The sequence below is a fragment of the Nuphar pumila genome, chromosome 2 (assembly GCF_984573655.1).
Source record: "Nuphar pumila chromosome 2, dmNupPumi1.hap1.1, whole genome shotgun sequence".
NCBI classification, from domain to species: Eukaryota; Viridiplantae; Streptophyta; class Magnoliopsida; order Nymphaeales; family Nymphaeaceae; genus Nuphar; species Nuphar pumila.
The window spans coordinates 108,599,906-108,614,693 of record NC_143250.1 but is presented as its reverse complement, the minus strand read 5'-3'; the positions used below and the strand labels follow the sequence as shown (position 1 = coordinate 108,614,693).

General features: G+C 39.3%; 1 protein-coding gene across 1 annotated transcript; it reads right to left on the bottom strand.

The window, feature by feature from the left end:
* Window positions 1–3,437: 3,437 nt before the first annotated feature.
* Window positions 3,438–12,690, bottom strand: LOC149846653 (MACPF domain-containing protein At1g14780-like). Its single transcript, XM_089992015.1, has 8 exons — window positions 12,457–12,690; window positions 10,386–10,630; window positions 8,596–8,797; window positions 8,425–8,499; window positions 6,938–7,121; window positions 5,784–5,953; window positions 5,483–5,547; window positions 3,438–4,250 (listed from the first exon to the last, which is right to left on the bottom strand). The coding sequence occupies exons 1-8, from the start codon at window positions 12,688–12,690 to the stop codon at window positions 3,596–3,598; spliced, it is 1,830 nt and encodes a 609-aa protein (XP_089848141.1). The 3' UTR covers window positions 3,438–3,595.
* Between the last annotated feature and the right edge of the window lie 2,098 nt (window positions 12,691–14,788).

Sequence of the window (14,788 nt, the reverse complement as noted above, 5' to 3'; positions counted from 1 at the left end):
TAGGTGCTTACATGTAAATTAAAAAACTGCAATCTGGCTATGTCATGCCTTCCACTAAGCTCTTGTGGCATATATGTCGAGAAAAAATATGCCATTAAGTATATGATTAAATACTCTACTGCTTACTTATATACTGATAGTGTTATGTGGCCATCTTTTTTTTTTTTTTTGAGCAGAAGGAAAATTTTATTAAGATGTGGCCATCTTAATCACATAGTTTGACGCCTATAAGAAACTGCACTGAACATGTCATTTTTGTATCTAATGTATGGTATATGTACAATGCTGAAGTCATGATGTTTAACTTCCAATTAGCTAGGACGAACTACATGAAGTCTAATTTGAAAAACATGTTTATATTTAATACAATCGATTGTAGGTACAATCTAATTGGAATCTCATGCTACAAGTTGTTTTGATTCAATCTAACTTCGCAGATGTGTTCAACACGCTTGAATCAGTGGAAAACAACCGTTGGATGATCATGTTCTTTTTTTTTATGAAAAAACATGTTTTTTTTTAGTTGGGAAGAACTGATGCATTTGCAGAAAAAACATGTATAGGAGGGGTTGGAATTGGATTCCATCAATTCAAAAGTCAGTTCCCACTAAAAACAACATGCAGATTACATCCATAGGGTCACTCGGACCTACAATCGTATGTACAATCTAGTTGGAAGCTCATGATGCAAGTTGTTTTGACTCAATCTAACCTGTAGATGTGTTCTGCATGGTTGAATTATATAGTGGGAAAATTGGATCATGTTCGAGTCGGAAAGAATAGATGTATTTATCAACCATTGATTTTTGCATTGGTAAAAAAACTGTACACGGGTTGCCAACTACCACCAGACCTAATCAGATATTCTGGAGGGACCTGGTGGCATTGCGATTGCCGATTGCTCGGGACAGACCTCAGTTGGACTGGGGCAACTCAGCTAGGCAACATTCTGAACTGATTTCTCATTCTTTATACAACTATCCTCTGTTACTGTTGAAACTGGTGACTTCTCATCACCTACATGAATGAAATTTATTTTTTGTCAAATTCAATGTTGTGAAAAGAGTTGAGGCAAAGCGAGGCGCTCCACCAAAAACTGAGGCGAGGCGTAAGCCTCGAGGCGTAAAGCGTAAACTTTATTTTTTTTTTGAAAACTTAAAAAAAACTATAAAAAATATCTAAAATTACAAAAAAAAAAATCTTCTTATTTTTTCATTATTATTACTATTATTGCACGCCTTAAGCTTGTGCCTTGAGGCACAGAGGGCCTCGCCTCAAGGCAAGGCGCACCTTTTGCGCCTCAAGGTGTGCTTTTAACAACACTGGTCAAATTAAAATAAAAAACAACAAAAACCTGTATACGGGTTGGATTTCGGCAATCCAAAAGCCAGTTGCCACTAAAAAACAACATGCAGATCACATCCATAGTCACTTGGAGCAAAAAATATAAAAACAATAAAGGTTGTTAAGTGGTTTGCACATACTCTAAATTTCATAACACTTTGTGGGAACTACATCATGTTTTGTCATTACCAAATTCTATGTGATTAGATCCAGCCCAATGAAGCCCAAAATGGGTTCGGCTCATCTGGTAGGGGTGACTAGGGCTGTCAATGGGTTGCACTTGTATCAGATACCTGACCCAACCCAAACCCAAGCTTTTAGGTATGGGCATAAAAACTGTTGATATGAATATTACTCGGGTCGACCCAAACTTTGACGTGAGCAATTTGAAGACTGTTTGGGTTATGATTTTTGCTAGACATCTAACCCGACCGGACTAGACCGGAGTGTTTTGTGTATATTTTTAGTGAATAAGCATCTGCAATTGTATGGATCCGGGTTAAGGATTTCATTTTCTTGACCTAGCAAAATCCAAACTCAAACTCGGATCTAAGATAACTCATTATTTGAGCAGGTTGGGGTATACCCATATATATGGCCCAGATACCCGACTTGTTGACAGCCCTAAGGGTGACTGGTGGACGTCACCATGTTGACGGAACATTACAAGTTCGAACTCATGGGTGCATGTCCTTTGCAGTGAGGCCAAAGCCAAGTTTACTCCTTAGTAGGCAAGGCACCAGGATCAGGTGACATCACATGGCACACTTTGAGTGTACCTCTGCACCTGCTGCCCTCCATCTTTGGCTGACACTCTATCAGTTGTAGGGCCCAAAAGCAGATGGAGGGCAGCTAGGTACAGAGGCACACTCAAAGTGTGTCATGTGATGACACCTGATCCTGGCTCGGTAGCCAGGCAGACCTGCCGGTTTTACGCTAATGAACACAGTGAGCGAGGCAGTTTTTATCTAATTATCAAAAAAAAAAAAAATGCAGCCCAATGAAATAAAGAGTTAAATTTAAATACAGATAGAGGAACCCTTTCTCCAAAACCAGATTTGAAATGTGCCCTCATTCACTTGCAGATATGTGTGGCTTGTAATCGAACTTGGGTACAAAGCCAGAAATATTAAACAGGAAAAACTAGGTCACAAACATCATGTTGCAATAAATTAAAGAAGATAAAATCTGGATAAAATCATGATATTTTGTAAATATCACCTGCTTTTCAAAATATTGTGATTTGCTTTTTATATTTACAGATATCAACTTTTTCTTATAATTGACATTTTTGAAGTTTTATATATATTTTTATTCCAGGAAAAAAATAATAATTAGAAGCCCCTAAAGCTTGGGGGTCATATCTTCTTGCTTAGTTCCCTACTGAAAATCAAACTTGTTGTTTATAATTGACCTGATCTGCTTTCTTTTACAAAGACACTTAGTTTGTGTAACGCGAGTTGCCTATGAGGGCTCCACTCATCTGGTAGGGGGCAACTTATGAAAGTCACCAAGTTGAAAGAACATCGTATGTTCGAAACCCACGAGTGAGCATTCCTTGCCACAATTCAAAGAGACCTAAGGTTTTCACCCCCAACGAGTTTCAAAAGTGAGAGGTGTTTTTCCCTAGGGGTGTCAACGGGTCAGGTTAATTTACCCGAACCTGACCTGAACCAAACCCTATAGTGTTCGGGTATATATGGTGTTAAATAAAATTCGATTAAGACATGGTCCCGGGCCCAAAGATTCGATTAATACATAAACCCGGGTATAGTTTGTGAAATTTTATACCAGACCTCTACCCACCCCCGATTAAGACTCACAAATTTTTAATGTAAAAATGATAAAAACATATGGTTTTATTTACAGGGTATGTCACGGGTCTGGTTCATTTTGTTCTTATCGGGTTCGGGTATGGTTTCTCTTATGGTGGGACCGATTAGACCCGGGACTGGACCCACCACACCCAAAAATCAGTCCTAACCAAACCCTGCCCGTTACACCCCCATCAGTAATAAGGGGACTAGAAAAAGCGAACTTATTCACAATTCATACATTTATCAATTTACAGTCAAATTTTCTCTTGTATCATACACCAAAGCAATTGAATATATTATACAATAAATTAAAAACAAGAAAAAAGGTTAGTCCTTCCTAGCCTCCTACCACCCAACAGCCACATTTTTAATTAAAAAAAAAACAAAGAAATAAAAGAAAATGAAATTTGAGGTTGGTTATGAGCTGATTTTTTTCACAAAGAAGGCCAATTTAGCAGAGAGAACTTAACATGCAGGCATATCTTTCCCTTCTCCAAGTCCAGCTTGGCTCCAGTGACGAGCCAATGGCCCGGGCAATCCTGCGAACCCTTGCACACGTGTGAGGTATCGACGAACCTCAGACAATTTGACGCGTGTTTTGTTGATGGTGGTCCCTCGAGAAATACGCCAGAATCAATGACTACCTTCTCCGGCGCCGTGCCAGCTGCTGCGACTGCACTGGCTGGATTAGCCAGTGTGATCATACTTGAGAATAGCCCTGACCTCTGAGCCGACTTAGCTGAGCCGGTGTGCTCCCAAGCCGACTTGATGACTCTGCTGCCTGGCATCCGTACAAAAGCCAGCCGGAGCCGAACCACGCTCCTTGACTCGTGCTTCGCCACCTCAAGCTGAGCTCCGGTCACGATCTCGGCGCCGCTTCCTCCGTCCATCTTGCTTCCTGGGGGAGGGTAGCCGTCGCTCACGATTGGTGCAGTGCACACATGCGAGAAGTTCTTCCATTGCATGGCTTCGTAATAGCGGCTGGCTTCAGCACCGAAGACGTCGGCTCCGCGCCAGAATGGCTCCTCTCCGATTCGGCTCTGGAGCGATGATGGAACGTGCGAGAGGTGCTCCAGGTGGACACCGAGCCTGCCACGTATGCAAAACAAAGATAATCAGCAGAAATAAATGTGATGTACGTAAACCACGGATTAATCGGTTACTATGGCTCCTTTCATGACCCAAATCACCATGGTGAGTAGGAGTGCAAAAAAGGTCGGATTCGGGCTGGTTCCTGCTAGATCTGAATCTAAATTCAAAATGCAAACATTATATCCAAATCTTAATTAGATCGGATGAGGTAAGGGTGAATCCAATTAATTGGATTCAGAAAAAAGAAGAAAACAAGCTATTTACATATTAAAAAAATGCAAACTGATTCTCATCTAAATCCAACCCAAATTGCACATTCGGATTTTACTTAAAAGGATCCAAATCCGGAAATATCAACTCCACTGGAATCAGATAGAGAATGATATCCGATCCATTTGCAGCGCTAATGGTGTGTAGCGTGTTTGTCAATCGTGGTCTGGTCATACCTAAGGTCCTATCCCATCATCATCATATCAGTTCTATGATCTTTTTTCGATGGACGACGGAGAAACCATCATCGAGATGATGACGACGTAGTCACGCAGGCTCAGCCTGCCGTACCTACGCCTTCCCAATGGTACACATCCCTTGCCCCAAGGGAGTCGCCCCGGCTGTAGCTGAGCAAGAGCTTATCCCTTGTCCTCATTAATGCAAGGGGCCGGGTTTGTGACCACCGGCCCATCTAGTGGCCCCACCCCGCACTGTGCCAAACCTGTTGCGGCTTCATTGTGGCAAGTTGTTTTTTATCAAATCTGACCCTAAAAATGTGATCTCTGTTGAGTGAAGAACGGCACTTGAATCACCGGAATTGGACTTGTCTGTAAGTTTTTTCGATGAATAAAAAACCAATAGAAGCAAAATTTTATGATTTAAAGTCTTATTTTGTCTAAAAAATACAATCTAATGGTTGATTACTGTCAAATAGGCCATGCTAAATCCATCTAAGAGATCAAGATTTGATTAAAACAACTTGCAACAAGAACCCAGAAACTGTTTAACGATGGGGTATGACTGGATCGCGCTTGTGTATAAGCAGCTCAATTGCTACTAAACTATGTAACAAAATAGCATCAATATATTTTATTTGTGATATTTTCAAAAGCCAATATTATATATATATATATATATATATATATTAACATCTTCCATGTTAGATTTTTTTTTTAATGATTTGGAGTAATATGAATGCCCTACCAACTCTATCGTGCATGAAGGAGAATAGTTCTCACCTATTGCCCTTAGTGCCTTCAAGATATAACCTCATTCCTGTCACTGGCCTCCTCCCAACCATAACCTGAACATGCACAATTTGAATTCCCATGTTACCAAAACCTAAGATAAACAATGATAATAGTAAAGGCGGCACTATTTGACATAGCCAATCCTGCACTATGTAGCCCTGCGCCCCATGAAATGCTGTTATGTTATTGGCTAGGTCACATAGCCACTCATTTGATCACAACTCATAAAGATGATCTTTCTCTAGCAAAAATAAAACAAAGAAAAGTGCTTCAAAATTTGCAAGGTTACCTGAGTGGTGTTGACGTATAGTTTTGGCCCCATTATTGAGACTTTCAGAGCAGGAGTGAGAATGAACCTATTTGTAGGAGGGCCAAGAGGGAGGTCATTGTGAATTGGAGCCCATATCTTGTGAGATTGGAAGTACAGGAAGTACTTTAGATCTTCAATGGGAGGCTTATCTGGACCGAGATAGGAAAAAATTAGGGAAAAATCAGACCTAGAATATAGTTGATAAGTTGGTTTGCGGCCATCACTTTTTTTTTGATAGGCAAGCTGGGGTTAGGCAGACCCCCACTACTACAACCACACCACTGAGTTTTGAACTTGCAGCGTCCCAAACAAAAGGTGACGTGCACCAACTGCTCCTACCAGATAGGCGGAGCCCCCCTCTCACCCCCCACGGTTGGTTGCACATCACATTCAGTTGATTAATTTCTCTTCTCTTGTTTATTATATGGGGAAACCTGTGTTAGCTCAGGAGACTGTCATGCTGGAAAGTCCAGGGGAGCTATGGCTGCCAAGCACCACAATATAAAACCCTGAGGCCGTCTCCCTTGCCGATCAAGGAGCCTGCTGCTTCGGCCTTACGGCAAAGGATGCACATCCTGGATATATATATATATATATAGTATGGAGAAACCACCCCTAAGGTTTGGACATCACATTAGCCATGGACGGGAACTAGTGTGTCTGGAGTAACCCCACTGCCCAATTGGAAACATTTCTGATATGGGTTAGGCCTTGCAGCAAAGGACGCACACCCCAGGTATATCCAGCTCTCGACCTCCTTCAACTTGAAAGCCTTAAGCTGAACCACCTGGACAGGTGTGTAGAGCCCTTGTAGGCTCATGGGTATCAAGATCATGACGTCCTTCTGCTTGAACGTCTTAAGCTGACCCACCTGGTCAGCTGTTGTGGGCATACTATTTTGCTTGACGAAGTGGAACCCTTGCCGAAGCGAGGAAAACCCTAGGTGGGGCTTCACAACCATCCTGTCTTACATGGCCCACCTCTGAAAGCTAAGGACACGCCCGTGCCTTCATCTCAGCACCCTCACAACCACCCCTCTGGCCACGCGCGGACGACCCGAACAATCAGATTACAGTTCTGATCAAAGTGCAATTTCCAAGAATTGGATGAGTGAGAAGAGGAAATTAACTCACAACGAAGGTAGAGGTTTATAGCCTGAGATAAGAATCCCTTGCCAGGAACACCAGCAAGAAGAGAAGTGATGGGAATGAAGGTAAAATTGATTGCGTCCGGTATCGTTGGCACAGTGAGAAGCCACTCACAGTGGCTGTTGATTGATGCATCTCCACCCCTCTTAGAACAGATCACTGTGATCCCCTGGACCAACAGAAAAAAAAAAAGACCTTTATTAATTACGACTTATTCATTTGACGTTTATTAAACAGTTATGTCACGGCGATATTTTTATAAATTATCATGTGATTTTATCGTTATATTCTTAGAGGCCAAAACATTTTCATTTAAAAAAGATATATATTCTAAGGGATGTTTTACATATAGAGGTGTTTAATGCATGGCAAAATTTTTTTTAGTTGCCTTGGGTTTCAAATATTTAAGATAAATGCTTTGAAAATGTCGTGTTTTTATCCCAATATTAACACGATGGGAAAACACTTAATATTTTGAGTCTTTATATGTCGTTTTAATTTTATTGTATGGTTTTTCTCCCTCAGATGTGCTGTATGTCATCTTCCATCCGGTTTGCATCTAATAAGTTCCGAATCCCCAGTATAATGTTACCGGGTCGGGTATGGCTACCAGATCCCAACCATAGGATCAGGGTTTGGTAATAAATACGGAGGTTCGGCTAAGAATTTGGCCCGTACCCATACCAGACCCGAGTGCCCACCAGAGTTTTGATTAAAATCTAAAATTTTTCGATGTAAACATTATTTTACTGTGTATGGGCTAGGTATGGTTTATGTAATCCTTATAGGACAAAGTCCCCATCTGAGTCCATAATATGGGTGGACATCATAAGGATCCGATTATGGGCCGACAAGGCCCCATCTGGTTATACTTGGGTTTTGGCTGGGCCGGTTGGGATCTAGCGGCCTGGGTCCGATTAGGTCCCGTTTAGCTTCTCAGGTCAGGTCGGGCCTGGCTTGGTTCATCTCAGGTATGCTATCTGATGGCTCCTTAATTAGGTACCCAGCCTGATGTCCACCCCTAATCCTCACCCACCTGAGTCCGGTGAAGGTCCAACTCGTTGACACCCTTACTCCCCCCCCATTGACTATGTCACAAAGATACGAGTATGACTCGAGTTCGACACACATGTTCGATTTTCTTTTAAAAAATAAGACACGGCGACAAGGGTTTTTTGAATATTTAAATCAATAAGAACTATTTTTGATCTTTTAATATATATATGTAAATGTATTTTTACTGAAATATTATTAAAATATAATAAGATACTATTTTAAAATATTAAATCAATATTAGTAGGTACCATGGTCGTGTTGGTGTGTTAAATCGTGTCCGACTCGTGTCTCCCATGACACACTCCCAAATTGGGGTGTCATAATTGTGACATAGCCCACTGATACATGTCCATATTTTGAAAAATAGGCATATGCCATCAAAAGCTAATCATCTCATCATCATTGCTTCAACTTACATCTTTACTTGCCATGGATGAGAAGTTCTCTAGGCTCACAGGTTGGGGTTCAAAAACATCGAAAGCCCCTGGAATCTGCATTAGGAAAGAGAAAAAAGAAAAAATAGAATCAACTTATATAGGGTCTTAATTAGAAGAAGGGATGAAGTATATAGTATTTCAAACTTTTACCTTGCTTCTATGTTCTTTATGTTTCCTATGGAGTGGAGGGATAACACATGCCTCTGTAAACAACTGGTCTCCAAGGTTCTCCAAGTGTTGCTTGAGCTCAGAAGGTGGCAAAGTTGAGGACTTGTCCTGCCTGACAAACACCACATCCTGGCCTCCAATACTCAATCCAACTATGATGTGGGTCCCATAGGTCTCAATAAATCTGCATTAGCATTAATCAATATTGGTGTTAGAAACTTAGAAATGCCAAGTGGTTGATTATAGCGGAGTTGCTACCATAGTGACAAATATGGTGAGAAATCGCGCGATAATATCGCGAGAAATTGCCTGAAAGTTTAAAAAGGCAATTTCTCGCAAGATTTTCAAAATATCGCAAGATTTATGAAAAAAACATAAATACTGCAATTTAAACACGATATTTATGTTTTAAACGGCTATTTATCATGGAAAAACTGTGTATTTTTATTTTTAAATAATTTTTATTAATATTTTCTTATAAAAATTATTTTTATATTTATTTATTTATGCCGAGATTTTGCAGAAAAAATGTGAGATTTATGAAAAATTTTCAATTTCTCGTTAGTTTTTAAAAAATGAGTTTTTGCCAAAAAATGCGAGATTTATGAAAAAATTTCAATTTTTGGCAAGTTTTTGAAAAATGAGATTTTGCCGGAAAAATAGTTTGTCACTATGGTTGCTACCCAATGTAGCTTTCCTCAATGTGACAAAATAAAATAGTATTAGCATGGAAAAGTCAAAGACTTGATTATCTTTTCCTTAATTTTTTTTCTTCATTTTTTCTTTCGCTGAAAGGTGGTGTCTATAGCAATATTGTCAAAAATCTTCTTGGGAAAATCTTGCAATAATTCTTTTTTTTTTCTCTATTTTGAAATTGAAAGAGAATCAATTCATTAATCAATCATTGAAAAAACAACAACAAAAAAAAGAGGATTAGAATGTGAAAGATAAGACTTGATTTTTTTTTCCTTATTTTTTATCGTTTATTCTTTCACCGAAAGGTGGTGTCCATAGCAATATTGTAAAAAAAAAAATCTTATTGAGAAAATCTCACGATAATTCTTTTTCTTTTTTGAAATTGAAAACGAATCGATTCATTAATCAATGAAAGAAAAAACAAAAACTGATAATCTGACAACCGAAAGGGCAAAATAAATTGTTTTGGACTTTGTGAAAGTCTTGTGAAAATATCACAATAGATCAAAATAAAAAATAAAATAAAACATATATAAAAGTGAGGATAAAATATAAAAATATTAGAAGTGTTTTTGCATTGCCATGCAATAACAATGTAATATTTTCCAAGTAGACAATGTCTTAAAAATAATTTTTTTGGAAAAGATATTTTCAAAATTTTGTATATATTTGTTGCATATATATATATATATATATATATATATATATATATATATATATATATATGTCCAAAATGAGACCCCAACCTTTGTATAACCTTATCCATACGTAGCCACATGGTTGGATTACATTAACAAGACTAACAAGCGCGCGCGCACACACACACACACAGGATAAGTTTTGTTCATTGGTGTAAAAAACACAAGGTCGCCTTTGCTTATCAGGGAGTACACCCAGCTTTGGCCTAACAGCAAAGCACACCTATGAGTTGCGAACTCATGACATCCTGTCAACTTGGTGACATTCACAAATCGTCCTTACCAGATGAGCAAAGCCTTTGTAATCAGCAAAAAAAAAAAAAAAAGAGGTTAAAATTTGGCTTTTTATTACTACCAAAAGAAGTAGCCAGCACTCACTTTGCGAGGGCAGGGGGATCCCAGATAGAAGGGATGGCATTTCTGACGTGATCGGAGAGGAGGAGAGGGTAACGATCGATGTGGACGTTGAAGAGGGAGATGAAGTAGCCATCAAACGCCAACGATTTTGTTTCCGACGCCTCCGATGCCCACGGCGACGAGCTGTTGAATCCAAACGTGGAATTGAACAATCCTGAGGGAATATTCCCTGGAAGGCTGTTCTTCAGGTTGAACAGCTCGCTCATCTGTCACCCAATGTCAATTTGCCAAACATGAATCATGTGTTCTCTAAGTAAAATCATGATTTTCGAGTTGTAAAATTTTGGTACATTATGAGTAATTGACTTTTGAATCCTTCTTGCACACTGCAATCACATGATTCAAAACTTGACCATTCAATCATTTGTGTGTGGGCACGCGCGCGCACACGCGTGCACACGCGCGCGCACACACACACACACATATATATATATATATACACACACACAAGAGAGCTGAGCCACTCTATTTATATTAACAACTCTTTTATGGCTAATAAGTCAACTAATTCTTTAGTATGAATTGCAGATTAAGCACACCTACTACATAGTTGACCATGAAAAACGAGACTCAAGCAAACGCGTCCAGGGATCTTTTTACCCTTAACCACAATGACTGAATATCGAGCATAGTCACAAATATTCTTTACGGGATTTTCTTGGCAAAAGAAAATCTCACGATTGATTAGAATTTTTTTTCTCGATAAAATACAAGTATATTTAAAAATTAAAAATATATAAAAACATAAGAAAGCTTTACAAACACAAAGCAATATAAATACTATGTCAATAACGTGCTAAAAACATGATACTTTTGAAATCAGTGATATTTTGAAAATATCGTCTTTTTTTCGGGATTATCGGTTTTCAAAAAATCTCGCAATTAAAGATGGCTGATAATTTTGACTATGGAGTCGCATCCGACCATGAACCCAGTTGCTAAATTTGACTGTTTCTTCTTGGTGTGACAGTAAGTCAAGAATACCACCCGGGTGGTACGTTTCTTCTTGGTGTGAACGGTGGTGATTTAACAGTACAAGAAAATTGTGTTTTGTAACATCACCTGATCCTTCCTCGAAAGATACAGTGCAGAAGTATCCAGACGTGTTCACATGACCCCTGAACAGATCCTGATATTAAGGCTGTCGGGATTGACTCTTGAGTGAGATGCTTGTCATTTGTAAATCAAAAAGAGGGAGATAGATGAAAAAATCACTGTTGTCTTTTAGGACTGTCAACAGATCCGGTTTGTACAGGGTACCCGACCTCTACCCACCCCCACCCGAGTCTGAATTCTCAAGTATGAGCATGCAAAATGCCGACCCGGATAATTTTGAGTCGTACCCAAACCCGAAGCAAGCAATATGCGAGACGCGCTTGGGTCATGATTTTTTCTGGATACCCGATCGACCCGACTTTTTTGTCGGGTACTCAACCCGACCCAAATATTTTACATATATTTTTAATAAAAAATTCTAAAATTATCCTGATCGAGGATTGGGATTGCATTTTCGTGACCCCGAGTGCGTCCAGATCGACACTGGCTCGTCTTGACTTCTCTTGCCCAACCACCCAATGGAATAAAATCGCCAATACGTGGAGTTTTTTATTGGCAGTAATATTTCTGGTTCCTAAAATACCCTTAACATGACTAGAAATGACAAGAAAAATCCTCTGGACGATCGGAAAACTGTATCGAGAACACAAAAACATGAAATTTTTTAGGATTTTAACAACTCTTTCTTTTGAAGGAGATGCTTGAATGCGCAATGAGTATCAAATCGCGGGAGCGTGAAAACAAGGACTGAGAAGATCAGGATTTTCTTTAAGATGGTCTTCCATTGATAAAACCCCTTGAGGTCTTTTCCTCTACCGGGAAGTACACCCAACTTAGACATTGCGGCAAGGGAAGCTTCCCGTGGGTTTCGAACCGTGATCGTCCTATGTCAGGTAACGGACACCTGTCGAACTTCAGAAAGAGGAGAACAAAACAAGAAGACAGATGGACGGAGATGGATGATGGAGGGTGGCACCTGCTTGAATTGTAGGACGTCGGATTGGTATCGGATCCGCTCTCCCTTGTCGCACTTGATGTCTATAGGGACGTCCCTCACGGTACCATACCCCGGGATGAGGAGGTCTCTGCTCTCCCCCTCGTTGAGCAGCACAAGCCTCCCTTCCCCTCTGCAATACTTGAGCCTGAAATCGTTGGTGATATCAAATCCCCTCCCCAAGCAACTCACTGCCTTCTCCCCAACCTTATTCATCTCTCTCTCTCTCTCTCTCTCTCTCTCTCTCTCTCTCTCTCTCTCTCTCTCTCTCTAGATCTAAATGTGGTGGGAAGAGTTGATATAACAAAGTGGGTAGTCATAGAACTGAAGTATTCTTGTGGTTTTTATATTGGTTGGGAATGAGGTGTGAGAAAGTAAGCATGTATGAAAGGGGGAGATCATAATTCTTTGTCTCTTTTTAATCTTTGTTTGACCGTTTCTTTGTTTTCTCCTCTCTACTGATGCTTTTTACATGGGTCTTTTATGAACAAGGTTTGAGGTCCATGATCTTTTATTGCTTATACCTGAAACAAGACTTACTTGTCGACCGTTGATTTAAAGAGAGGACATCTTGTTAGCCCTCCATCTTTATGACAACAGTGTTTTAAATGTAACAAAAAAAAATAGGTGGTATTAAGTAAGACAAAGAGTTGAGTGGGACCAGGTCAAAAAGACAACTGAATCCATTTTCACAGTTTGGATCTTTATTTGAGTCTTCATATTATAATGGACATTGGATCTATGTATTTGGTCTGTATCCACAATTATAAAGTTAATTAGAATCAATATGTTTTCTTAATTAGCAGATTATCAAAATAACAACTTCGATTCATTCAAAGATTATAGTTCGTAATCTAGGAGGTAAAAAAACAAAAAAAAGTTTTGAGATCAAGTTATGGGATAATTTATACATAATTTACATTCAAGTTATTTTCTGTTTTCTTAGATAATGCAGCGGGAAGATGGAGGTACTAGACCCACTGATCATATGGAGGAATCCTTTAAAAACATGTTTTTCCAAACCTCATTGTTTATGTTTCTTTCGTGTAGGGGGTGTCAACTGGTCGGGTCGGGTTCGGACCCAGGTAGAACCAGACTTGGACCAGATTTTTGAGTATGGTATCGAGTCCAGACCTGGGTTTAATTGGGTCTACTATATGAGAAACCATACCCGGATTCAATAAGAACTACATGAATCAGACTGGGTAAAATAATATTTTTTATCATTTTTACATTGAAAATTTATGGGTCTTAATTGGAATCCGGGTTGGGTCCAGGTCTGGTATAAAATTTCACAAACTATACCTGGGTCCATGTTTTAATCGGACCTTCGAGTCTAAACCCGGGTCTTAAAATGGTCTTCTTATTTGTCACCATACCCGGACCCTATAGGGTTTGGTCTGGGTCAGGTTTGGGTAAACCAGACCCGTTCACACCCCTACTTCCGTGTCTTCTCTTCTTTTTTAAGGGCTAGTACTGACTAAAAAAAGTGAGGGTTGAAAACATGCAAAGACACCGGATCCAACACGCGTAATGAAATAGGAAATATCATTAAATAATGGATACATGATTAAAAGGTTTTATTCCCAAAAGATGAAAAAGTTCACTAAAAAATAGTTATAAAATAGAATAAGCAATCAGCATCGTACAGTTAGATTTAAGAAAAAACAAGAAAAACCTTGAAAATATGGCTTTACATTGGTTCTCAATTCTTTTTTTTAGAAGTAGCAAAGAATATTATTAATCAGAAAATCAAAATAGACGATGAGAGATCATCATAAGAAACACACAATTTACAATGAAGCACCCCAAATATATATATATATATATATATATATATATATATATATATATATATATATAGAGAGAGAGAGAGCCGAATCAAAGATATCAACATTACGACCGGTTGAAACCGACAAACAAGACAAACAAGACAAAGAACACATAAGCCAAAAATAGATATAAAATACAGATAAAAACCGAGGCGATCAGTCTGGATCCGGGGGAGGCCTTAGCGGCAAGTGGCGTTGAAGATCCGGAAGGCATATGCGTAACGATGCGTATACATCCGCCAAAATATAATTTACTAACTTGTTGAAATTAACCGGGGTCTGCCTGAAAATAGCATTGTTGCGCGACATCCAAACGGCCCACCAGGAAGAGAGCAACCAAGTTCTCCAAATGATCCGCCAACTTTTACATCTACGAACTGGTTGGGGTCCCCACAAGAGGTCTACAGCGAAAGACTCCTGGCGCAAGGACACGACTGGTTTATTCCAGGTAACCTTAAAGATATCTTGAAAGACCTGACATT